This window comes from Delphinus delphis, chromosome 19 (genome assembly GCF_949987515.2).
Source record: "Delphinus delphis chromosome 19, mDelDel1.2, whole genome shotgun sequence".
Taxonomy (NCBI): domain Eukaryota; kingdom Metazoa; phylum Chordata; class Mammalia; order Artiodactyla; family Delphinidae; genus Delphinus; species Delphinus delphis.
In genome coordinates, this window is record NC_082701.1 from 45920460 (window position 1) to 45948014 (window position 27555).

The 27555-nt window shown below is 43.6% G+C and overlaps 1 protein-coding gene across 1 annotated transcript in view; it reads left to right on the plus strand.

Annotated features, from left to right (window-relative positions):
* Positions 1-14911: 14911 nt before the first annotated feature.
* Positions 14912-27555, plus strand: part of VPS53 (VPS53 subunit of GARP complex) — a 125528-nt gene continuing 112884 nt past the window's right edge. Inside the window, exons 1-4 of the mRNA XM_059998414.1 lie at positions 14912-15019; positions 16964-17044; positions 20155-20204; positions 24360-24426. Coding sequence (XP_059854397.1) covers positions 14933-15019; positions 16964-17044; positions 20155-20204; positions 24360-24426 — 285 coding nt within the window. The 5' untranslated portion in view covers positions 14912-14932. The remainder of the gene's footprint in view (positions 15020-16963; positions 17045-20154; positions 20205-24359; positions 24427-27555) is intronic.

Here is a 27555-nt window from a genome sequence, read left to right on the forward strand (position 1 = left end):
CTGCTGCCCGCCGGGCCCTGAGTGAGCGGACGTTGCTTCCCCGACCAGCGGCGCGCGAGTGGCCGCCGCCGGGCCGAGGCCGTGGAGGAAGCGCCGAGGCTCTCGGGGCTTCTGTTCCGTCACCGCTGACGCCTCCCCCTCCCTCGGGGACCCGCCTGTCTGACGAACTGCCCCGCACCTGCCCACCGGGCGAGGGAGGGGAGGTGGGGGAGGCCCCGAGAGGGCCAGGTAGGAAAAGGCTCCGGGCCTAGACCCCGACCAGCAGGGTGGGGTGAGCCCGCGGGACAGGGGCGTGGCCCGGCGCGAACAGGGCGGTGAGCGTCTCTCCAGGCGAAGGAAGGAGAGGGCGGGTGGGCTTGAGGCCGTCTGCTCGCCTGACTTATCTATGAAGCGCTCTCGCTTCCAAGTGGGAGGCTTAAGGAAATGGTCGTTCTGCCAGCCAGAGATGGCTTTTCCACGTCCTGCCAACCGCCGAAATTTCTCCAGAGGAGCATCGATCCAGCAGTTCCTCTCTCAAGCCACACATCGAGGTGGAATCTCACGGCTGCAGACTTCCCGTGGTACTGCGGTACTGTCTCTAGGCTTTGGGTCAAGATGCTGTCCCGTCTTGGTGACTGTTTTGTTGTTGTTGACAGCGTTGTGCTTACTTCAAAGTTCTCGGGCCAAATGCCCTGAACTTGGGTGGGCGGAATCGAATCATTTTCACTCAGCCCCAGTCACATGGCACCAATACAGTAACTTCAGTATTACCGGCTTCTCTTCTCTTGGGACTTGCCAGAGCTTTACTTTGGTCTGTATCTTCCTCAGCTTACAAATGTGGGGGGAAAGACAATTCATTTATGTCTACAGCAATTGAAAGGTACTGTGGGCCTCTTCAAATCACCATCATGCAAAATGCTAACCAAAGCCCCATAAGAGTCCTTTGGAACAGCTGGGCTCAGCCTCCCTGGGCCAGTTTCCTCATTTGTGAAATGAAAAAGCTGAATTACAAGTTCTCTTTGGTTCTTCCAGCTCAAAATTCTTAAGATTCTATGACTTTCATAAGGTAACATTATTTCTTTAGATGTCAATTAAATTTCTCTAACATGGCAGTTGCTGGTGTAGAAGCCGATGTAAACGCAGCTTTTAACGTCGTCGTATATGTGGTTAAGGTGAGGGATTTAGGAAGCAACATTAAGGAAGCAGAAAACCCAAAGAAAAGTCTGATATTTCTTCCACTTAGGGCAACATCTCTAACTCCCAAATTCACCGGTAACACCCTTGGTGAAATAAGAAAGATACTTCAATTTGGTAGCAAGATATCTGGCAAATAAAAAGCTTTCTGTACATTCACATTTGCATGTGGGTAAAGGACAGCTATCTTCCATTCTCTTCAGAACAACAAATCCTTCTGCATTGCAATTTCTACTCCCTACCCGTTTATCCCAGTCACCTCTGGCTCCAGCTTTTCCAGAGAGGGACAAGTGGTCACAAGTCCTCCCTGCCTTCTCTTCTTAAAGGGATCAGCAACATGCATCAGGGATGCCAATACTTTTCAGTGATGGGAATCAATCTACCCCCTATGCAAGAAGTCGTTTGTACAGCTCTTAAGGAGTCTATGAAACGACAACAAAACAACAGATGTTTCATGCATAGAAAATAACCAGTAAAATCAGTTTCCAACACCATGCTCATGAAGTCACCAGAATGTTTAGGCTGAACCACCAGAAGGGCAACAAGCATAAAGTGAGCCCTGGCTTTTCAAGTGGGCAAACGATAATGTCAAAAAGCATCAAGCTTTTTTTTACACAAACTTCTACTCACCCTTCAGAAGTCTTGAGTCAACTGTTTCCTCCTGCAAGAAGGTTTCAATTTACCTGTCTCTCCAGGCAGGTTGATAAGTTCATTTTCTAAACTGCCTTTGCATTTGAGTAGTGAGCAAGTTGGTTTTTATTTGTATGCGCTTTCCTTGAAACAGGACCATGTCGGGAATTCCCTGGCGGTCCAGTGGTTAGGACTGGGCGCTCTCACTGCCAGGCCCGGGTTCGATCCCTGGTTGGGGAACTAAGACCCTGCATGCCGTTTGGCGCGGTCAAAAAACCCCAAAAAAACAACCAAAAAAAAACCCTCAGAATCTTTTTGTTTTGTTTCCTAAGTTATACCTGGCACGTTGCAGGCGCTCAAGAAATGTTTGATACTTTTTAAAGCTAATGCTTATTGAGTGCTTACTGTGTGCCAGGTACAGGATCCAGCATTTTGCATGAGTTATCTCATTGGTTCCTCGCGAAAAATCTGTTGTCCTCACTCTGTGTGAGTGAGTGTGTGTCTGCAAAATGAGACCCAAAGCAACTAAAATATTGCTAAGGTCACACTGCTGGTAGCAGAGTTGGGATTCAGTATTTTCTGCCTTCAAGGTCAATGTGCTTAATGACTATTCTGCCTTCAAACTTGATAAGCAAGGCGAGAGTACATAATTCTTTTTCACAATGTGGTTGCTGATTAATAACCACTGTTTCTAATTGTTTACCCACAAATATAAACGTGTGGGGTGGAGTTTATGGGCTCTGATGCTGCTATTATTAACACCATTTTATATTTATATATAATTTTTTTTTTTTTTTGCGGTACGCGGGCCTCTCACTGTTGTGGCCTCTCCCGTTGTGGAGCACAGGCTCCGGACGCTCAGGCTCAGCGGCCATGGCTCACGGGGCCCAGCCGCTCCGCGGCACGTGGGATCCTCCCGGACCGGGGCACGAACCTGTGTCCCCTGCATCGGCAGGCGGACTCTTAACCACTGCGCCACCAGGGAAGCCCTAACTTCATAATTTTTCAAAGCACTTTACATGTATTATCTCACTTGGTTCTCAAAATAACCCAGTGAGGTAGGTGAACATATTATTTTCATTTTATAGATAAGGAGACTTGGATGCAAATGGTAAACTGAATTGCCACCCTACGAAGTGGCAAGTCTCAAATTAGGACCCTGGACTCCTGATTCATGTTCCAGGGTGATTGCAACTACTTCATGCTGAGGCAGACAAAGAGAAAGAAAGTGATGGCCGTTAATGGAACATCACTCCCTTCAGGCTACCATCAGCAAAAGCCAGACAGCATTTCAAGGAGGCAGCTTGCTCTCAGGACTCAGAGTGTGGCCAGGAGGAAGTTAGTTCCTACCTTTTTTTCCCCCTTGTACTTTGCATTCAGTAACACCACCTGATCAACACCTTTCACTGATACCTGCATTTGTGTTTCCCCTCCAGACTGAATGCTCCTGATGGGCAGGTGGGGCCTATCTATCCAGGAAGCAGCCATGGCAGCTCCAGGGTTAGGAGTAGAGGACCTGAGTGCCCGTTTTGGCTCTGCTACTCAGAAGCTGTGTGACATGGAGAAAACTACCTACCCTTCCCTGTAAATGGGGGTCCCTCTACCTAACTCACAGGGTGGCTGTGAGAATTAGGTGAGATCTTTTCAAAAATACATGTAAACTATATGCAGGGCAGGGATTTCCCTGGCGGTCCAGTGGTTAAGACTCCACGCTTCCACTGCAGGGGGCGCAGGTTCGATCCCTGGACCAGGAACTAAGATCCCACATGCCACTGGCACAGACAAAAAAAAAAAAAAAAACTATATGCAGGGCAGAGGCCCGGATTATTGTTCTTTCTCTTGGTATCCCCACAGCACAGTTACTTGCTGGTAAGCTTCTCAATAAACATCTATTGGGTTGAAGATGCCCTAGGCCTGCCTTAGCCAGCTTCCAGACTGCAGCTTCTTCAGTTATATCCTGGACTATTTGCAATAGCAAACTCTGAGTCCGAGAAGCAGTCACACCCAAGCACGTGGCTTCTGCAAACAGTGGCCACAGCTGCACACCACAGGAAAGTCTTTGCTTTTGTACACAGTGATAATGATCCCTGTCAATAAAAACCATAATTTACACAAAGAGCTGATTATATAGTGCTTGCCTTTGTGTACTGCTCTGTTTTTTTCAAAGTCCTTTCACATAGGCGTTTCCTTTGCTATAAATGCAAAAATTTGCTTGTTTGCAGATGGCTACACCTAACTAAAAGCAGAGTGAGTCCTACAAGCTTAAGAAGTATTCAAGGGCTTCCCTGGTGGCGCAGTGGTTGAGAGTCCGCCTGCCGATGCAGGGGACACGGGTTCGTGACCCGGTCCGGGAGGATCCCACGTGCCGCGGAGCGGCTGGGCCTGTGAGCCATGGCCGCTGAGCCTGCGCGTCCGGAGCCTGTGCTCCGCAACGGGAGAGGACACAACAGTGAGAAGCCTGCGTACCGCAAAAAAAAAAAAAAAAGTATTCAAGGACGTTAATCCATTAAGGAAATTACCTTTGAAATGAGTTAGAACCAGCAAATTGCTGTGAACAAATTCAGCTGCCTTCCTAAATCATCAGGTCAACAATTTTCAGTGTCTTCATGTCTCATAAGTAATTCCATAAAAGGTTGATTTTGCTTACTTTAACTTATATGATTTCTTCTTTTTTTTTTTAGTTTTTTGGTCATAAAAGTAATACTTTAAAAAGTAAAACCTGTGCAATATGGAAAATAATAATCATAAATAATGCCACCACTGAGAGATATTACTCTCAGATTATTAACATTTTAATAGAATTCTTCCATATGTATACATATATAGTAGAATATGCATTTATTATATATTTCATTGAGATCATGCTTTAAATTAATTTTTTAAATTTTATTTATTTATTTACTTTTGGTTGTGTTAGGTCTTCGTCACTGCTCCTGGGCTTTTCTCTAGTTCCGGTGAGTGGGGGCTACTCTTTGTTGTGGTGCGCAGGCTTCTCATTGCAGTGGCTTCTCTTGTTGCGGAGCACGGGCTCTAGGCGCGCGGGCTTCAGTAGTTGTGGCACGTGGGCTCGGTAGTTGTGGCTTGCAGGGTCTAGAGCGCAGGCTCAGTAGTTGTGGCGCACGGGCTTAGTTGCTCTGTGGCATATGGGGTCTTCCCGGACCAGGTCTCAAACCCAAGTCCCCTGCATTGGCAGGTGGATTCTTAACCACTGCGCCACCAGGGAAGTCCCTTTAAATTAATTTTGAATATTAATATTTCACTTATCATAAGCATTTTCAATGTTAAGATTTTCACAAACCTCATTTTTAATAAGTCAGAAGTGATTTGATATTTAAATTATTGTAGATTATATTTCAAAGTGGGTTTTATAAATTTATTTATTTATTTATTTGGCTGTGTTGGGTCTTCATTTCTGTGCGAGGGCTTTCTCTAGTTGCGGCGAGCGGGGGCCACTCTCCATCGCGGTGCGCGGGCCTCTCACTATCTATCGTGGCCTCTCCTGCTGCGGAGCACAGGCAGGCTCAGTAGTTGTGGCTCACGGGCCCAGCTGCTCCGCGGCACGTGGGATCCTCCCAGACCAGGGCTCGAACCCATGTCCCCTGCATTGGCAGGCAGACTCTCAACCACTGCGCCACCAGGGAAGCCCTCAAAGTGGGTTTTCACTGGTTTTGAAAGGAATTCTTGGGGTGAGAGCAGGTTTGTTCATAGACACATCCTGGCACACAAACATAGACAATGGCTTCATCCTTTCTGGTAACTTTATCCTTAAAAATATTAAGATTCTCATCCTTACTAGCACTCTCAGTTTCTGTTTTTAAGGTGGCATCATAATATCTATAGCGACCCCAAGCTCCTATTTAAGTATCTAGTTTTTTCTTTTTATAGGCTGAGCTCTATTAACCTATGTAGTAAACTACGGTTATGTAGGCGCTTGGTACTTAAGAAATGAATGAAGGAAAAGCATTCCTGTGAAGCTAAGTCTGTAGCGTCTTGTGCCATGCACAGTCAATCTCAACGCCAGGAGTTAATTACAGCTCAGCAAGATTGTAGGTGAAAACTTAAATGCTGGAAACTAAGAACTAGCATTCAAAAAGATACGTGCACCCCTATGTTCACAGCAGCACTATTCGCAATAGCCAAGGCATGGAAACAACCTAAACGTTCATCTACAGGTGAATGGACAAAGAAGATGCGGTATGTATATACAGTGGAATACTACTCAGTCATGAAAAGGAACGAAATAATGCCATTTGCAGCAACATGAATGGATGTAGAGATTATCATACTAAGTGAAGTCAGAAACAGAAAGGAAAATACCATACAACATCACTTACATGTGGAATCTAAAATATGACACAGGACTATCCCTGGTGGTGCAGTGGTTAAGAATCTGCCTGCCAATGCAGGGGACACAGGTTTGAGCCCTGGTCCGGGAAGATCCCATATGCCGCAGAGCAACTAAGTCTGTGTGCCACAACTACTGAGCCTATGCTCTAGAGCCCACGAGCCATAACAACTGAGCCCATGTGCCACAACTGCTGAAGTCCACACGCCTAGAGCCCGTGTTCTGCAACGAGAAGCCACCACAATGAGAAGCCCACGCACTGTAACAAAGAGTAGCCCCCACTCGCCACGATTAGAGAAAGCCCACACACAGCAACCAAGACCCAATGCAGCCAAAAATAAATTAATTAAAAATAAATAAATAAAATAAAAATATGACACAAATGAACTTATCTACAAAAGAGACTCACAGACATAGAACAGACTTGTGGTTGCCAGGGAGGAGGGGGACTGGGGGAGGGATGGATTGGGACTCTGGGATTAGCAGAGGCAAACTATTTTATATAGAATGGATAACAAAGTCCTACTGTATAGCACAAGGAACTATATTCAATATCCTGGATAAACCATAATGGAACAAAATATAAAAAATAATGTATATATATGTATAACTGAATCACTGTTGTATAGCAGAAATTAACACATTATAAGTTAACTATACTTCATTAAAAACAAAAAGAACAATGCAGAGAGAGTTGATTAGTTACAGAGACTTAAAAGTCTATTTTGGGAAGGAATCTTCATCATATATAGCAACAAGAACCTCAGCCCCATTGTATATACATGCCACATCTTCTTTATCCATTCATCTGTTGATGGACACTTAGGTTGCTTCCATGTCCTAGCTCTTGTAAATACAGCTGCAATGAAATATTACTCAGACATAAAAAGGAACAGAACTGCGTTATTTGTAGTGAGGTGGATCGACCTAGAGACTGTCATACAGAGTGAAGTAAGTCAGAAAGAGAAAAACAAATACCGTATGCCAACACATATATATGGAATCTAAAAAAAAGAAGAAAAGGTCATGAAGAACCTAGGGGCAAGGCGGGAATAAGAGAACGGACTTGAGGATATGGGGAGGGGGAACGGTAAGCTGGGACAAAGTGAGAGAGTGGCATGGACATATATACACTACCAAACGTAAAATAGATAGCTAGTGGGAAGCAGCCGCCTAGCACAGGGAGATCAGCTCGGTGCTTTGTGACCACCTAGAGGGGTGGGACAGGGAGGGTGGGAGGGAGACGCAAGAGGGAAGAGATATGGGGATATATGTATACATATAGCTGATTCACTTTGTTATAAAGCAGAAACTAACACACCATTGTAAAGCAATTATACTCCAATAAAGATGTTAAAAAAAAAAAAAGAACCTCAGCCCCAAGAATCCTAGCGCATGCTTATGTGGCACCTGAGTGTCACACCTGCCTGTGACTGACCTCATGAACTATGAATGGTCAGTCTAAAGACTAATGAGCTGTTGATGTAAGAGCCAGGCTGAAATACATTTGCTCTGCAGACAGAGCAAACTCCCACGTTGCCAGGGAACATGATGGAGCTGCCTAGCAGAGGTCTTAGAAGGATTTGGAAGGTTTTAAATAATATTAGTGTAAGATGAAGAGCAGGGAGCACTTGGTAGTCAAGAGTCTGCCACTTTCCTTCTTTTATGTGTTATAAATCCATTGTTTCCTTATGCAGTATCTGTGGCTTGATTGGTTTGTCCTTATATGTTTTCTTCTCCTGTTTAGATAGTAAATACCATGTCCACTCAATCTGCTGCTGTTTAACGTCTACTATTGTGGTCCTGGCCAATACAGCAGCACACATATTAGCCTTCAAAAAAGATTTTAAGGGCTTCCCTGGAGGCGCGGTGGTTGAGAGTCCGCCTGCCGATGCAGGGGACACGGGTTCGTGACCCGGTCCGGGAGGATCCCACATGCCGCGGAGCGGCTGGGCCCGTGAGCCATGGCCGCTGAGCCTGTGCACCCGGAGCCTGTGCTCCGCAATGGGAGAGGCCACAGCAGTGAGAGGCCCGCGTACTGCAAAAAAAAAAAAAAAAGATTTTAACATTGAAAAGGGAGAGAAACAACTATCACTATTTTTCAAACAATATGGTACTTTATCAAGAAAAAATAAGAAAATCAACTGAAATTTAGAATAAGACAGTTGAGGTAAGGTGGCTAGATACAAAATTGACACACAAAAATAAATGGCTTTTCTATAAGCCAACAAATAACAATTAGAAATGGTAATAGAAAAAGAGGACCATTTACAATTTTTTTATAATTTATAAAATCACTAGTTTTAGACCTAACAAGAAATATGCAAGACCTATATGAAGAAAGCCACAGACGTTTACTGAAAGACATAAAAACCTAAATAAATGGAGAGCATGGCCTAAAAATTCAATGTTGTAAACATGTCAACTTTCCCCAAATTGATGTCTAAATTCAATACAATTCCAGTCAAAATCCCAGCGTGTTTTTAATGGACTCCATAAGCTCTTTCTAAAGCTTATGTGGGACTTCCCTGGTGGTCCAGTGGCTAAGACTCTGCACTCCCAATGCAGGGGTTTGATCCCTCGTCAGGGAACTAGATCCCACATGCCGCAACTAAGAGTTCATGTGCTGCAACTAAAGATCCCACACGCAGCAACCACGATCCCGCGTGCTGCAACTAAGACCCGGCGCAGCCAAATAAATAAATAAATAATAAAGCTTGTGTGAATTAGAGATTATGTGCAAGTAAATATTTACAAGACTGATAATTTCCAGTGTACATAAAGATATGAGGGTTATAGACACTTTTCTCAGTGCTGATAGAAGTATAAATATGTATTGCAAGGATTCAGCATTGTTTGTAATAGCAAAGAAAAATTAGGAATGATCTAAAAATCCAGTAGTGGAATGCAGATCTTCCTCAGCTTATGGTGGTGTTATGTCCCGATAAACTCATGGTAAGTTGAAAATATCGTAAGTTGACAATGCATTTAATATACCCAACCTACTGAACAACATAGCTGAGGCTAGCCCATCTTAAAGTGCTCAGAACACATACATTAGCCTACATTTGGGCAAAATCATCTAACACAAAGCTTATTTTATAATAAAGTGTTGAACATCTCATGCAATTTATTGAGTAATGTACTGAAAGTGAAAAACAGAATGGGTAAGAGTACCAGTTGTTTACCCTCGACTGCCTCGCTGACAGGGAGCTGCAGCTCGCTGCCCCTGCCCAGCATCGCAAGGAGGATTTGGAAGTGTATTCACCCAGCACACTGCTAGCCCGGGAAAAGATCAAAATTCGAAGTATGGTTTCTACTGAATGCGTATTGCTTTCGCATTATCATGAAGTTGAAAAATTGTAAATTGAACTATCGTAAGTCAAGTGGGAGACCGTCTGACAAAATATTTTATGGTATGATCAAACAATGGAATGCTACATAGCCTCTGAAAGGAGAGACAGACCAAAATACAGAGAAAGATCTCCAGAACATACTGGAAATTTAAAGGGGAAAGAACAAATCACAACAATAAGTACAGTGAGATGTAAATTACAGTTTAAAAAAAACTATAAATGTGCTTGTACGTATATTGCTACATAATCACGCAAAGAAAGGTTTGGAAGGGGAACACCAGACTAACAGTGTGGGGAGAGAAGTGTGTATGGGCGTGTGTCGGTTTTGTGTCTGTGGGGTGAGGTGAATTAAGAATGACTTTTACATTTTCCCATGTTGTACAAGTGTATGAGGGTTTTGAAAACTATAGTTAGAAATCTGATAAAGCACACTGCCTTGAAAATTATATGAAAGGTAATATGTAAAAAAATATGACATTCAGGGACTTCCCTGGTGGTCCAGTGGTTAGGACTCTGCGCTCTCACTGCCAAGGGCCCGGGCTCAATCCCTGGTTGTGGAACTAAGATCCCGCAAGCTGTGCAGCATGGCCAAAAAAAAAAAAAAAGAAATGACATTCATTTAACATACTTTTGAGGAAGCATCATTTTTTAAAGTGTGAAAGTGTCACATAAGCTGTTGAAAAGTAATGGCCTTGATTTTTATACGTAATGCTGTAACAGGACCTGGCTCAGGTAGGTTTGAGAGGCATTAAGAGCAAAAACACTTGAACATAACAGACTTTGGTGTCATCTTAGCAGGCCAGCACTTAGCTGCCTGACCTTGGCTTCTCACCCTACTGTCCCACCTACATCAAGAACTATGAGAAGTCTAAGAAATAACATATATGAAGGACTTCCCTGGTGGCGCAGTGGTTAAGAATCCGCCTGCCAATGCAGGGGACACGGGTTCAAGCCCTGGTCCGGGAAGATCCCACATGCCGTGGAGCAACTGAGCCCATGCGCCACAACTACTGAGCCTGCGCTCTAGAGCCAGCAAGCCACAACTACTGAGCCCACGTGCCACAACGACTGAAGGCCACGAGCCTAGAGCCTGTGCTCCGCAACAAGAGAAGCCACCGCAGTGAGAAGCCTGCGCACTGCAATGAAGAGTAGCCCCCGCTCACCACAACTAGAGAAAGCCCACGCACAACAACAAAGACCCAATGCAGCCAAAAATAAATAAATAAAATTTAAAAACTTTTTTAAAAAAAGAAATAACATATATGTGTAATTCCCTGGTGGTTCAGTGGTTAGGACTCCGAGCTTCCACTGCAGGGGGCCTGGGTTCAATCCCTGGTCAGGGAACTAGGATCGCACAAGCCTTCTGGCCAAGATAATAATAATAACATATATGAAAACATTTAAACTGTTCATTAAAGTACTATGTAAATGCACTATATTGTATTAGTCCCTGAAACCATTTGCTATCATTTGGTGTAGTGGATTAAATCTGCCCGTAAAACTCTGTATAAGTACCCCGGGCGCTAACTGATAGCACTACTGGAGTGCCTCGCCATCAAATGCTATACTCTAAACCCAACAGATAAATGTGCTTAGGTTAGGGCAGTGAGGGCAAAGAAAAAGAAACTGATGATAAGCAAAGTGAAGATTTTCACAGGCATTTGAAAATGTGTGACTGACACTAAGGAGAGAAAGCCAAGTGTGGACAGAAAAGATGTGGAAACTAGAGATGGCTGTGGGAGTGATCTCTCAAAGCAACGAATCTCCAAGGGGGATTGGGGTGGAGGAAGCTATCGAATCTTGAACAATATTATATTTAGGACATAAAACTTTTTTTTTTTTTGCGGTACACAGGCCTCTCACTGTTGTGGCCTCTCCCGCTGCAGAGCACAGGCTCCGGACGCGCAGGCTCAGCGGCCATGGCTCACGGGCCCAGCCGCTCCGCAGCATGTGGGATCTTCCCGGACCGGGGCACGAACCCGTGTCCCCTGCATCAGCAGGCGGACTCTCAACCACTGCGCCACCAGGGAAGCCCTAGTCTGTTACTATTTAATGCAGTTTTCTTCACCTGATGTCCACCTATCTCTCTGCTCTTTTATCTTCCTAGACTTTTGTACCATGTAACTCTCTTAAACCCAAACTTATATTCATTATTATTATCTTATCTGGAAATAGGGAGAAGGGGGATAATGGAGTTGGGAGCTTCAGCATAGGGAAAGGTTTGGGTTGCAGGGGGAATGCAATGAGAGTTGACAAGGGACTTGTAAAAGGACAATCAGTGGCAATGGGACAGCATGACTTTGTATTGGAGATGGTCACCCTGGTATCATGACTCTCCATGACATTGTGGGCCACTTGGAAGCAGAGAAAACAAAAATGAAGGGACTAGGGCTGATGACAGGCCCGGTGAAGCTGGGCCTGTCACTCCTCTGCTTACAATCCTTCAAAGGCTTCCCATCTCTCAAATGACCTTCAAGAGTCTCCACCATCTGGCACTGCCAATTTCTTCGGTCTCTTGTTCCATTCTCCCCTCGGCTTTGAAAGTCCCATCACCCTGGCCAATTTCTTCTATCTTCGTGGCTTTTGCATATACTGTTCCTTTTGTCTGTCATCTCCTGTTCACACCCCACCCTTTGCTTCAGCTTAAAAGTCACTTCCTCAAAGAAGCCTCTCCTGAACCCCACATACAATCAGAGCACTCTATCAATATCGTCTTCCATAGTATGCTTTACTTGTCTTTCATTAGACCTAACACAATTCTTTGCTTATAAGTATGAATACCCTTTTCACACCTGGAAATAGTTCCGTGGAGGCAGGCACTCGGTCTATTTTGTTGGTTGCTAAAGTCCCAGCACCTGGCCTAGTGCCTATTGCCAGAAGGAACATTCATTTATTCATTCAATAAATTTATTGAATGAATGAATGAATGGCAGGAAGAGTTGGTTATGGAACCTTGGGAACGTTTTTTGTTAGTTTTTAACTACATCCCAATTTTCTCATCTGTGAATAGCAGATGATGATAGTAACTACCAACCTCAGAACTGCCATGTAGATTGAAACAATGTATACTTAGCATGGTGCCTGGCATATAGGAAGGGCTAGGAAATGTGAGCCATTATTATCATCATTAAATATAAGTGCTGTGAGCAACCAGAACGCTGATCCATTGCTGGCAGGAATGCGAAAATGATAACAGCCCACTTTGGAAAACAGTTGACCGGTTTCTTATAAACACAGACTTACTATACAACCCAACAATCCCGCTTCTACGTATTTACCCAAGTGAAATGAAAATTTATGTTCACACAAAAACCTGCATATGAATGTTTATAGCAGTTTTATTCATAATTGCCCCAAACTAGAAACAACCCAAATGTCCTTCAGCCAGGGAATGGATAAACAAACTGTGGTATATCCAGATAGTGGATTTACCACTCAGCAAGAAGAAATAAACTACTGATACATGCAACGACATGGATGATATACAAATGTATTATGTTGAGTGAAAGAAGCCAGACTCAAGAGGTGACATATTGTATGATCCCATTTATATGACATTCTGGAAAAGTCAAACTATAGGGACAGAAATCTGGTCAGTGGTTGCCAGGGGATGAGGTGGGGCATGAGAGAATTTGGGGGGGACGATGGAACTGTCCTAGGATTTGATTGTGACAGTGGTTACATGACTATATGCATTTATTAAAACTCACGGCATTCTAAACGACATGGGTGGATTTTACTGTATATAAATTATTTCTTACTGTATATAAAAAAAGGAAAAACATCCAAGACAGATGGATAAAATTATCATTTCCTTTAACAAAAAAAAAAGGCATTTATGGGCTTCCCTGGTGGCGCAGTGGTTGAGAGTCCGCCTGCCGGGGACTCGGGTTGGTGCCCGGGTCTGGAAGATCCCACATGCCGCGGAGCGGCTGGGGCCGTGAGCCATGGCCGCTAGGCCTGCGCTTCCGGAGCCTGTTCTCCGCAACGGGAGAGGCCACAACAGTAAGAGGCCAGCGTACCGCAAAAAAAAAAAGGCATTTATATTTCTGATTATAAAAATGCTACAGGCTCATAGACATTTTGGGAAAATGTGCAAAGAATACATTCCATCACCTGCAGAAAAGTAATATTTCTTGCTATAATTTTTATAGGCACAAAATACACACACATGTAAACTGGGACCATGCTGTATATTTTTGCTTTCTGAAATATATTATGCACATTTTCCCATGTCATTAAATAATTTTCAAAAACTATGATTTTGAGTCAGTAATATTCTATTATGTAACCAATTTATATTTTTAAGCCTTCCTTTACTGTTAGAAATTATATTGCTCCCATCTTTTTTTAACCACAATTTTGATTAAAAAAAAAAAAAAGCTCATTGGGGCCAGGGACACTTCATCATGGAGTTTTACCATGTTTAACTGATAAAACAACTCTTCCCTTGTCTGCAATTATCTCATTGTCTCTGGAGGAAAAGTGGTTCCACAGGGTGACCTGGCTTTTTCCTTTGTGGTACATAAGGGCTAGACACACTCATATTACCTGTATTATTAGCTTAAATTTGCATAGCAATTTTAATTTTTCTCTCTCGCCGCATCCTTGCAGGGTAAGCAGGGCCGATGTAGTAATTTGTTCAAGATCACACAGCTCATCATTCGTGGACCGTGACTTCGACTCCAGCTACTCAGTCTCAGAGAAAGTCAACATTTCCCCAGGGCGGGTCACTGCCTAATCTGGATCTTTTTCCCCGCCCCCGCTACTGCCACTGAGCAAGGGGCCCCTGGGTGCGGACGCCCCCAGAAAATGCTGCCTAGAAGCTTGGCACACGGGGAATTTAACTCTTGTCAAGTGGACAAATTCCCATCCTACAAATTGTCCTTGGCAACATCGCCACTTACCAGCTGGGGTCATTTCTCCCCCGATGGCTGGGGGGACACCTACTGCCACTGAGCAAGGGGCCCCTGAGAAGGATCGCCGGCCTCGCGGCCCGTGAGAGCTGCTGTCATTCGATCGCGACGGTGTTGGGGCGCACCCTCACTGGGGGGTCCTGCCGGAGCGGCCGGGTCCTCCCCAGCGCCAGGGCCCAAGTGGGGAGGGCGCCTTCGGCGAGGTGAAGCGGGTCCCCACCATCTTAAGGAGGGGTGAGGGCAGGTGGGGGCCGCCGGACTACAGGGTTGCCCAGGGAGACTCCGGGAGGTGACAGGAACACCTCCTCCTTGGGACCAGAGGTCAGTCCTCCGCTATCCCAGAATGCCCCGGATCCCGGAAGTGCCTGGCTTCCCGGAAGTGCCCGACTGGGTGACAGAGCCCAGGCTGTCTGGAGCGCTGCCGCCGGAGGGTTGCTATTCTGGGGCGTGGGTGGCTGCAGGACGTGCGGCTCGGGGTAGGGGTGGGCGCCGGGAGGGAGCTGGGCGGCAGGATGATGGAGGAGGAGGAACTGGAGTTCGTGGAGGAGCTGGAAGCCGTGCTGCAGCTCACGCCCGACGTGCAGCTCGCCATAGAGCAGGTGAGCGTTCCGCCCCTCGACGGGAGGAGAGTGTGGAGGCTGGGGCAGCTCTGGGGGTGGGACATGGGGTAGGACGCCGGGGAAGCGGTCTTCGTGGGAGACGTGGGAGCTAGGCGCAGAAGGGCAAGGAAAGGTTTTGGTGGGAGGTGGTGGTGGGAAGGGGTTTCTGAATCTAGAGGAGGGAGAGAATCTTTTCTAGGCCTTGATTGTCTTTGGAGGGTGGGGCGTCCTGGTGGGTTTGGGTAAAGGAGCTGTGTCTCCTGAAAGGATGCACCTAGAAAAAGGGACCTCATAGGTAGCAACCTCAGGTTTTGGGGGTTGCGGGGCTGTTCATTCATTTATCAGGCTGGTGTCGCAGTGTTCCGGATTCTCCATCTAGCCCCTTGTGAGTGACGCGGAATTGAGGGGAGGAGGTAACCTCTATTTTTGAAGCATATCGCAAAGCAGAGGGGCAAAGGTTAAAAGCAAAAAACAAAAAACCCTTTACCATACTTAGTTGAGAATTCCTGCTGTTGATTAATTTGGGTTAGGTTGAAGAATATTCCCAGGTGGCTTCTCTTCCCTGCAGGAATTCTTTAGGTGACTAAATTCTCTTTTCAAGCGTATGGAGTTTTTAAGAGTGATGATATTAGAAATAGCAATTTAGACCCTTGTACAGGGTATCGCTCCTGATGAAGGGAGAAAAATCTCCCTTAAAGAAGTTGGTGTAGGGGATTTAGGAAAAGGAGTGGTGAGCCATACTTAATGACCACTGGGAAGTTTTTTGAAGTTAAACATTACTACTTCTATTACTGATAGTTAATATTTATTGACCATTAATACTTACTATGGGTCTGCCAGTGTACTAAGTTATTTGTTTGTATTGTCCCATTTATAGATTTTTAGGTGTGTTTTCCTTGGAGTGGTGGGATTACTCATTCACAGCACATTTGGCAGATCCTGAGGATGCCAGGCCATTAGGCAAAAGTTTTGGTGTTCAAGTCACACTGCTTTCCACCCACCTCCATCTGCCAGAAAGAGACATATGTTTCTTTTTTCGTTTGTTTTTTGTTTGTTTGTTTGGCCTTGCCTCAGGGCTTGTGGGATCTTAGTTCCCCTACCAGGGATTGAACCTGGGCTGCCCGCAGTGAGAGCACGAGTCCTAACCACTGGACTGCCAGGGAATTCCCAGAGACATACATTTCATTCCCTTTGGACCTAGTGGGCTCCAATAGAAGAAACAAGTAATGCAATCAGTTATCGTTTGACAAGGGTTTTAGAAGAGCACAGTTTTATCCTATTTCTTGGTAAGATTGAATTCTAGCACAGGTTTCTCCAATAAGCAGACCTCAAAAAAGAATTTGCTTCCCAGAATAACTGCCTTGAGCTGGTGAAATCTAGTACCCAGGGGATCACTTAACTGCTTTGCAACCCACCTTGATACATGTTCTTCAAATTGCAACATCTGAAGGGAGTTAGCTATATTTCTCAGAAGGCGGCTTGCTTTCTTCTGTAAAAGAGATGGACAGTTCCTAAATGTCAGCTCTCCACTTCCTGACGCTGAGTATAATAATCGCTTTGATGCATAGTGAATTCTACTGCTGAGACATCACTGAGACATGGTGTATAATAAGTCTGTTATCAAGATTCCCTTAATACAACCATGTCATCCACTGGCTTAATCTGATAGTGTACAATGCCCACTTATTTTACCTTGTCCTTGGATTTCGTGGATATCTGGAACTTTTCACTGTTGCATATTCTGTTAGTTTTACTAAGATGTGAAAATTACAGATTTACTTTACTAGATATTTTATTGCGCGTCTGTTGTTGTTAAGCCTCGTAAAATGAAAAAAAGCTATGGTCTTTGCCTTCCAAAAACTTACCAACCAATAGGGAGGAAAGAAATAATACATAAAGCAAGGCAGAAAGATAGGTGATTTTTAATTCTCTATCTTTATGTAGGTATTTCCAAGCCAGGATCCTCTAGATCGAGCAGATTTCAATGCTGTGGAGTATATCAACACCCTGTTCCCAACAGAGCAAGTAAGTATAGAGTTTTCTTCTTGCAGTGGCTTCTGGCTCATCCTGAATATTAATGATGTATTATGTGTTATACTACATAATCTAAGGGACCTTGATAAGCAAGTGAGAGTTAAATTCAAGTTAGACTCCGTTGTAACCAGCTTTTTTTGGGGGGGGGGGGTTAGCTAATACCAAATACTGTTGTTGTGTTAGTGTGGAATTCTCTGTACAGTGAGCATATTATTAGAAATCGTACCCTTAGGTTGAAAGCGTCTGTCCTGTTGCCCCCCAACCCCCAATTTTCTGTAGTAAATTGGGAAGTAGACAGGATTTTTCTAATGTAATAGGGGAAAAATGGGAATGAGGTAGGCAGGATAAGCCTGGAGTTAGAAAGCTACTTTTATTCCTATTTCAAGATGTAAATTTCAGAACTTTGATTTCTAGCCCAGCACACTGTGGGTGGTGTTGGCCCCTTTTTCCTGTACTGGGAGTAAGGAGGAAGAGCCAGTTTTAGTGGTAAGGAAGGTAGAATTAGGGTGTAAAGGTGAGCTCAGTTTTGAACATATTTGGGCCATCCAGGTAGAAATACATAGTTGGATATTTGAGTCTGGAGCCCATCATTGCCATAACTGTTAATATTTTGGCATATATCCTTCCAAACTTTTTCTGATGGACATGCTGATTTTTAAAATAAATTTGGAAAAAATGGTATCATACTGTGTGATTGTCTTTTCTGAGATTTCACAGATAGCCTTTAGAACTCATCTTTTTCTTTTTTGGCTGCACCATGTACAGCTTGCAGGATCTTAGTCCCCGGCCAGGGATTGAACGGGGGCCCTTGGCAGTGAAAGCGCCAAGTCCTAACCACTGGACCGCCAGGGGATTCCTAAGAGCTCATCATTTTCTATGAAATATGAATTCTAGCAATTAGCTGGAGATAGAAATTTGGAAGCAATGGTATAAAGATAGCAGTTTTAGCCACAAAAAGATTTAATTTACCCCAGCCTATCAAGACAGCTAACTCACCACAACAAATTGTTAGATTTGAAAATTATGTATATAGGGAACCACCAGGTTCTCCCTTCTTCCTGATAAGTTTTTATGGGTTTTTGTTTTTAAACTACTGAAGGTAGCATAAGACATTTGTTGTTCCACAGATTCAGTTATATGTCTTATCTAATTATGTCCCGACATCCATGGTGATGTATAGTGAAGTTTCTCAGGTAATTCAGGAAATTTATGACACAGGGGTACCTTTATTTCCCCAACCCCAGATTTATACCATTTTCCAACCCAGATTCTCATGGACCTTAATTAAAAGGTAATAGAAAGTAAGGGCATGATTTATAATTTCTTTCAACTATTGCTAAATCTTGGGCAAAATCCATCTATATACCTCATGGACATTGCAGTAGTTGCATTGTAGCTGTGGCACAGGGGCTTAGTTGCTCCGTGGCATGTGGGATCTTCCCGGACTGGGGCACGAACCCGTGTCCCCTGCATCGGCAGGCGGACTCTCAACCGCTGCACCACCAGGGAAGCCCTTGTTCATTTATTTTGTTTATTTGTTTGTTTATTTGTTTTCTATATTTCACATATGAGTGAAATCATACAGTATTTGTGCTTCTCCGTCTGATTTATTTCACTTGATACCCTCAAGGTCCATCCATCTTGTCGTAAATGGCAAGGTTTCATCTTGTTTTATGTGTGACCTGGTTCTCTTATCAGACCTGTGCCTGGAAGGCTCCTGCCTCTTCCTGCCAGCACAGGTTGCCGGTGGCAATTTATAAGCACAATTCCTGCATCACCCCCAATTCCTTCTGAGGTAAAATATCTATCGGGAGAGAGGGAAAGAGGACTTACAAAACTATATTTTGAAAACTTCACTTAAAATGGTGCTATAAAATTGTACCATCTCTATTCCATTAGGGGGCACCCTTTCCTCATGTTTTCAGCTCACTAAATTGGTACTAGTCCATTTGTTTTTATTGTCATTGTCTTAAAAATAGAAATAACTGTATTATAATTGCAGTAGCAGTGCATTGTCAATATAGAGCAATTAGAAAATACTCATAGGCAAAAAGAAGAAAAACTTAAAATCCCTCTTCTTCATAGATTACAACTACTGCTACTGATTTCATAGGTTACAGCTACTAATATAGACTCAAAGTAATAGTGTTTATCCTTCCAGGCCTTTTTCTAATGGACCTAGACACGAAATAAAAAACAGAGGTATTTATTTATTGACGTTTAACATAATGTGGAGGAGTATACAGATCCTAAATCTACAACTTGATGAATTTTCACCAAATGAGTAAAGCCAGGTAACCACCACCCAGACCAAGAAATAAAACATTAATAAAGTAGCCCCTTCTTGCCTCTCCCAGTCACTGCCTCCCCCAGAGTTAACCACTATCCTGACTTCTAATGCAGGAGAATAGTTTCACTCACTTTTGAAATACTATAAATGCAATCATACAGTATATGCTCTTGTGTCTGGTTTGTGTATATGTGTGTGTGTGCGCACGCAACATCATGTTAGTAAGGTTCATCCATGTTGTTGTCTGTTGTAATCATTCATTCATTTTTGTTGCTATGAGGATTTTGTTGTACGAGTTTGTCACGATCCTATATACCAGGGGTCAGGAAATTTCCTGTAAAGGTCTAGATAGCAATTTTAGGCTTTATGGATTATTCAGTCTCTGTTGCAGCTACTCAATTCTGTCTTTGTAGCTCAAAGGCAGCTGTCGATAATATGTAAATGAATGGACATGGCTGTTTTCCAATAAACTTTATTTATGAAAAATAGATTCCAGGCTGAATTTTGCAGTTGTTGCCAACTACCGCTATACTTCCTCCGCCCTCCCACCCCGGCTGCATTGCAAGGCTTGTGGGATCTTAGTTCCCCGACCAGGGATTGAACCCATGCCCCTGCTGTGGAAGCGTGGAGTCCTAACCACTGGACCACCAGGGAATTCCCTATATATATTTTTTTTAAGTGAAAATTGTATCATACCGTATGATTAGTTTCTTTGAGATGTCATAAATAGCCATTATAGTTCATCATTTCTCTGGAAAGAGGAATTCCAGGAAGTGAAATAATAGCTGGCACCTTTCCTTCTTTATTGTAGTCTCTGGCAAACATCGATGAAGTTGTGAACAAAATTAGACTGAAAATAAGGTAAGTAACACCATGTGATTATTAATAATTAATGAAAGTATGCTGTTCATTTAGTTAATCACATTCTGGATCACACTTATCTGTAAGAACACTAAAATCTCAAGTTTGCTGTAGATGGTAATCTTTTTAAAAATAGTATTTTTTTCTGGGTTTCCATATGAGCCTTGTGGCAAAAAACTTGATTCTTTGATCAGTCTTCAATTATTTATTTTAAAAAAAGGAAGGGGCTTCCCTGGTGGCGCAGTGCTTGAGAGTCTGCCTGCCGATGCAGGGGACACGGGTTCATGCCCCGGTCCGGGAGGATCCCACGTGCCGCGGAGCGGCTGGGCCCGTGAGCCATGGCCGCTGGGCCTGTGCGTCCGGAGCCTGTGCCCCGCAGCGGGAGAGGCCGCGACAGTGAGAGGCCCGCGTACCGCAAAAAAAAGAAAAGAAAAAAAAAAAAAAGGAAGGAATCTGTAACAGGCTGTTCAAAACAGTTGATTATAAAAGGAGACAAAAGCATTTCTGCTACATTTTTAGTGGCTTTATTTCCCTAGCAGATTTACCCTTTTTTTTTTTTTTTTGTATTCCCAAGGCTTAGATATGAAGCTGGGTTTATATATCCCTTGGCCATGTATCAGCTAACAATGTGGTCAGATCTGCTGGTTGGTGTGGGTGGTGTCCCAGGACTAAACATTGTGATTAATCTAGGATGTCTAGGGTGGTCATCAGATGTCCTTTCTGCCAAATAGCCTTATTCTGGTTTATCCATGTCTGAATTTCCAGTTTTGACACATGGTAGATACTCAAAGTTTGTTTGTTGTAATTATTATTGTAATGGTTGATGTTATTACTTTAAATATAGTTTTTTTGTTGTTGTTTTTAACTTGTGATGAGGAGAAGCCTTCATTTTGAATCCAGGAGATGATTTTTTTTTCCCTGACAACCTTTGGGTTTTTAGGTGAAGACCTCTGCCGTTAATATTTTGTTCAGTTGGGTGCCTTAAAAAGTACAAAGAAGGGACTTCCCTGTTGGCGCAGTGGTTAAGAATCTGCCTGCCAATGCAGGGGACACAGGTTTGAGCCCTGGTCCGGGAAGATCCCACATGCTGCAGAGCAACTAAGCCCGTGCGCCACAACTACTGAGCCCATGTGCAACAACTACTGAGCCCGTGCGCCACAACTACCGAAGCCTGTGTGCCTAGAGCCTGTGCTCCGCAACGAGAGAAGCCACCACACTGAGAAGCCCACGCACCACAACGGAGAGTAGCCCCTGCTTGCCGCAACTAGAGAAAGCCTGCGCACAGCAATGAAGACCCTATGCAGCCAAAAATAAATAAATACAAAGAAGCCTGTTGATTGTTTCGGTGGACTTTAGCTGTAACAGCGGTAGTAGAGACCACTAAGTTTTATACGGTTTGCACAGAAAATGAAAATTCCCCCATGATCCAAAATCACTTGCGAGAGGCTTCCCTCGCTGTCCAGTGGTTAAGACTCCGTGCTTCCCAACCTAAGTGTCCATCAACAGATGAATGTGGATAAAGATGTGGCACATATATACAATGGAATATTACTCAGCCATAAAAAGAAACGAAATTGAGTTATTTGTAGTGAGGTGGTTGGACCTAGGGTCTGTCGTACAGAGTGAAGTAAGTCAGAAAGAGAAAAACAAATACTGTATGCTAACACATATATGGAATCTAAAAAAAAAAAAAAGGTTCTGAAGAACCTAGGGGCAGGACAGGAATAAAGACGCAGATGTAGAGAATGGACTTGAGGACATGGGGACGGGGAAGGATAAGCTGGGACAAAGTGAGAGAGTGGCATGGACTTATATATACCACCAAATGTAAAACAGATAGCTAGTGGGAAGCAGCCGCATAGCACAGGGAGATCAGCTCTGTGCTTTTTGACCACCTAGAGGGGTGGGATAGGGAGGGTGGGAGGGAGATGCAAGAGGGAGGAGATATGGGGATATATGTATATGTATAGCTGATTCACTTTGTTATATAGCAGAAACTAACACACCATTGTAGAGCAATTATACTCCAATAAAGATGTTAAAAAAAAAAAGACTCCATGCTTCCAATGCAGGGGTTGCGGGTTCGATCCTTAGTTGGGGAACTAAGATTCCACATGCTGCGCGGCACGGCGTGGCCAAAAAAATCCCAAAACAACAACAAAAATGAAAATCACTTGCAAGCCAGTTATTTTCAGCTTTCTCTCACCATACCTTTAACGGTTCTTCAAATGAAAAAGGACATAAATGACATAAACTGACATAAAATTCTCTGGTTGAGATGCCATTAAATGGCCCCTGTTAAGCTGCAGGAGAAAGAGGAAGTGGGGGCCACAGATCCGCCTCCTGCAGATCAGGGCCCAGGTGGCGAGGCATGGATTTCATATAGCACTTGCTCCTCATCCCTTTTAAGGTTCCTAGGATGTTACTGAGGAAGGATTTTGTGCGGGCTACTTTGAATTCTCTGGCTTGTTCCCATAAAGTTTCAGCAACTTTGTCATTTCTGGTTTACTCCATGACAAATACTAAAAGTTACGTTGGCTTTGAATGTAAAGCCTTTTGAATGGCTCTGAACATTAAGTGAAAATAGCCTTTTAAAAAATAACAAAGGTGACTCATCAGTCTGTGCTGGGCTTGGCTTCTACACTACTGTTGCTGCTCCCTCACTGAGGTCCAAGTCCTCACTCTTCCTCCTGTCATCAGACATCTTTGTTTTTTCTTCTGAATAAGTAGTGCAATCTGCAAACATTGATGGGTATGTTAATTAATTTAAAAAATTAATTAATTAATTTAGTTTTGGCTGAGTTGGGTCTTCATTGCTGCACACGGGCTTTCTCTAGTTGCAGCGAGCAGGAGCTACTCTTCGTTGCGGTGCGCGGGCTTCTCATTGCTGTGGCTTCTCTTGTTGCAGAGCACGGGCTCTAGGTGCGTGGGCTTCATTAGTTGTGGCACGCGGGCTCAGTAGTTGTGGCTCGTGGGCTCTAGAGCACAGGCTCACTAATTGTGGTGCATGGGCTTAGTTGCTCTGCGGCATGTGGGATCTTCCCGGACCAGGGATGAAATCCATGTCCCCTGCATTGGCAGGCGGATTCTTAACCACTGTGCCACCAGGGAATCCCAGCTTTTTTTCTTTTGGTCAACCTGGAATCGAGATTTTTTTTTGAATTTTTGAATTTTATTTATTTTTTTATACAGCAGGTTCTTATTAGTCATCCATTTTATACACATCAGTGTATACATGTCAATCCCAATCTCCCAATTCATCACACCACCACCCCCGCCACTTTCCCCACTTGGTGTCCATATGTTTGTTCTCTACATCTGTGTCTCAATTTCTGCCCTGCAAACTGGTTCATCTGTACCATTTTTCTAGGTTCCACATATATGCGTTAATATACGATATTTGTTTTTCTCTTTCTGACTTACTTCACTCTGTATGACAGTCTCTAGATCCATCCACGTCTCTACAAGTGACCCAATTTCGTTCCTTTTTATGGCTGAGTAATATTCCGTTGTATATATGTACCACATCTTCTTTATCCATTCGTCTGTCAATGGGCATTTAGGTTGCTTCCATGACCTGGCTATTGTAAATAGTGCTGCAGTGAACATTGGGGTGCATGTGTCTTTTTGAATTATGGTTTTCTCAGGGTATATGCCCAGTAGTGGGATTGCTGGGTCATATGGTAATTCTATTTTTAGTTTTTTAAGGAACCTCCATACTGTTCTCCGTAGTGGCTGTATCAATTTACCTTCCCACCAGCAGTGCAAGAGGGTTCCCTTTTCTCCACACCCTCTCCAGCATTTGTTTGTAGATTTTCTGACGATGCCCATTCTAACTGGTATGAGGTGATACCTCATTGTAGTTTTGATTTGCATTTCTCTAATAATTACTGATGTCTAGCAGCTTTTCATGTGCTTCTTGGCCATCTGTATATCTTCTTTGGAGAAATGTCTATTTAGGTCTTCAGCCCATTTTTGGATTGGATTGTTTGTTTTTTTAATATTGAGCTACATAAGCTGTTTATATATTTTGAAGATTAATCCTTTGTTCATTGATTCGTTTGCAAATATTTTCTCCCGTTTTGAGGGTTGTCTTTTCGTCTTGAAGGAATCGAGATATTTTAATGATTTGTATCCTTTAACTTTTTTTGCTAGGAGACTGGATGACAGCATTCGAACTGTTGTAAGAGGTCAAACAAATGTGGGGCAGGATGGCCGGCAAGTAAGTAACTTATTCCTTCGTATTAAGTATATCCCGATTTCTTCAGGACCCCACAACCAAGTGACCAAAATATTGATCTGCCTGCTTACAGAGTACTTCCTTAACTGATCTGCCCCATACACAGCAGGAAACTTGCATGACTTGTCCCACTAGTAGCAGGGGGAGGCTGCCCAGACCAGCCATGAGCTGTCACTCAGCATCCCTTGGACCAGAAGCATATATTGTAGCACAGCTCACCCAGGTCCAGGGTTAAATGCACTCTGAAATGAGAAAACAGAAGTTTCCTTGGCTTTCTCCTTAATGTCAGACGTCTCTGAGCCCTCCTTTATTTTGTGTACTGTGGCCCAACAAGTTTGCTGCATTTATCTATCTGCTAAGTTGTTGGGATTTTGATATTAGTTTTTTAAAAAATATATTTATTTATTTAGGCTGCTCTGGGTCTTAGTTGCGGCATGCAAACTCTTAGTTGTGGTACGCATGCGGGATCTAGTTCCCTGACCAGGGATTGAACCCGGGCCCCCTGCATTGGGAGCACGAGTGTTACCCACTGGACCACCAGGGAAGTCCCTCATATTACTTTTGTTGCTGCAAAAGGTAGCAGTAACCTGTGTGTCAAAAGACATTATCAACAGAGTAAAAAGTCAACCTATAGAATGGGAGAGAATATTTGCCAATCATATATCTGATGAGGGATTAATATCCAGAATATTTAGAGAACTCCTAATATTCAACAACAAGAAAGCAAACAACCTGATTAAAAACTGGGCAAAGGACTTGAATAGACATTTCTCCAAAGAAGATAATATGAATGGCCAATGAGCCCACGAAAAGGTGCTCAGTATCACTAATCATTAGGAAAAATGCAAATCAAAAGTACAGTGAGGGCTTCCCTGGTGGCACAGTGGTTGAGAGTCCGCCTGCCAATGCAGGGGATGCAGGTTCATGCCCCGGTCCGGGAAGATCCCACATGCCGTGGAGCGGCTGGGCCCGTGAGCCATGGCCGCTGAGCCTGCGCGTCTGGAGCCTGTGCTCCACTATGGGAGAGGCCACAACAGTGAGAGACCCGCGTACCGCCAAAAAAAAAAAAAAAAAAAAAAGTACAGTGAGAGTGGGACTTCCCTGGTGGTGCAGTGGTTAAGAATCCGCCTGCCAGACCTACTAGAGAATGGACTTGAGGATATGAGGAGGGGGAAGGGTAAGCTGGGATGAAGTGAGAGAGTGGCATGTGACATATATACACTACCAAACGTAAAATAGATAGCTAGTGGGAAGCAGCTGCATAGCACAGGGAGATCAGCTCGGTGCTTTGTGACCACCTAGAGGGGTGGGATAGGGAGGGTGGGAGGGAGGGAGATGCAAGAGGGAAGAGATATGGGAACATATGTATATGTGTAACTGATTCACTTTGTTATAAAGCAGAAACTAACACACCATTGTAAAGCAATTATACTCCAATAAAGATGTAAAAAATAAATAAAAGAAAAAGAATCCGCCTGCCAATACAGGGGACACAGGTTCAAGCCCTGGTCTGGGAAGATCCCACATGCCGCGGAGCAACTAAGCCCATGCGCCACAACTACTGAGCCTGTGCTCTAGAGCCCGCGAGCCACAACTGCTGAAGCCCAGGTGTCTAGAGCCTGTTCTCCACAACAAGAGAAGCCACCGCAAGGAGAAGCCCACGCACCGCAACGAAGAGTAGCCCCTGCTTACCGCGACTAGAGAAAGCCTGCGCACAGCAACGAAGATCCAACAGAGCCAAAAATTAATAAATAAATAAAGTGTTTCTCTTGGAAAAAAACACAGCATTTATTAAAAAAAATGTACAATGAGATACCACCTCACACCCATTAGGATGACTACTATCAAAAAACCAGAAAACAACAGGTGTTGGCAAAGGTGAAGAAATTGAAATGCTTGTGCACTGCTGGTGGAAATGTAAAATGGTGGAGTTGCTGTGTAAAACAATACAGTGGTTCCTCAAAAAATTAAAATGAATTATCATATGATCCAGCAGTTCTACTTCTGAGTATATGCTCAAGAGAATTGGAAGCAGGGTCCTGGAGAGATACCTGTTACCCCCATGTTCATAGCAGCATTATTCACAATAGCTTAAACATGGAAGCGACCCAGGTGTCCATTGGCAGATGAATGGATAAGCAGAATATGGTCTGTACATAATTGGAATATTATTCAGCCTTAAAAAGGAAAGAAATTCTAAAAAAAAAAGGGGGGGGTACTTCCCTGGTGGTCCAGTGGTTGAGACTCTGAGCTCCCAATTCAGGGGGCCCAGGTTTGATCCCTGGTCGGGGAACTAGATCCCGCATGCTGCAACTAAGAGCCCACATGCTGCAACTAAAGATCCCGCATGCCGCAACTGAGGATCCTGCATGCAGCAATGAAGATCCCATGTGCTGCAACTAAGACCTGACACAGCCAAATAAATAAATAAATATTTTTTTTTAAAAAAAAGAAAGAAATTCTGGCATCTGCTATAGCATGGATGAACCTTGAGGACATTATGCTAAATGAAATAAGCCAGTCACAAAAAGACAAATAGCGGATGATTCCACTTATATGAGGTACTTAAGAGTAGTGAAAATCATAAAGACAGAATGTATAATGGTAGTTGCCAGGGGCTGGGGGAGAACGGGGAGTTAGTGTTTAATACATGTAGAGTTTCCGTTTTACAGGATGAATTATGGGGATAGATAGTGGTGATGGTTGCACAACAGGTCAATGAAACTGTACAATAAAAAATGGCTAAGATAGTAAATTTTATGTTATGTGTATTTTACCTCAATAAAATTTTTTTGAAATCAAGATGGAAATAAAGTTGATATATTGCAAAAAAAAAAAAAAAAAGAGAGAGAGAGATAGTAGTAACCTGACACAGCTATAATTCCTCATACCTAGTTTTGTTGCCTAGCAGATAACTGTCGATTCATTTCAAAGTTTTATAGTTCTTTTTGGATCTAGCTAAGGAGGGCTGTTGGAAGGGGATGCAGGGGAGAAGCATTGTACGGGGAAGAGGTATTCTTCAGTGACTGGGGGGCCAGATGTTATCTGTTAACCATTTTTCCTTTTCATCTGGATTCTAGTCTTCTGCTTAGACGTCCTATTTCAGAATTG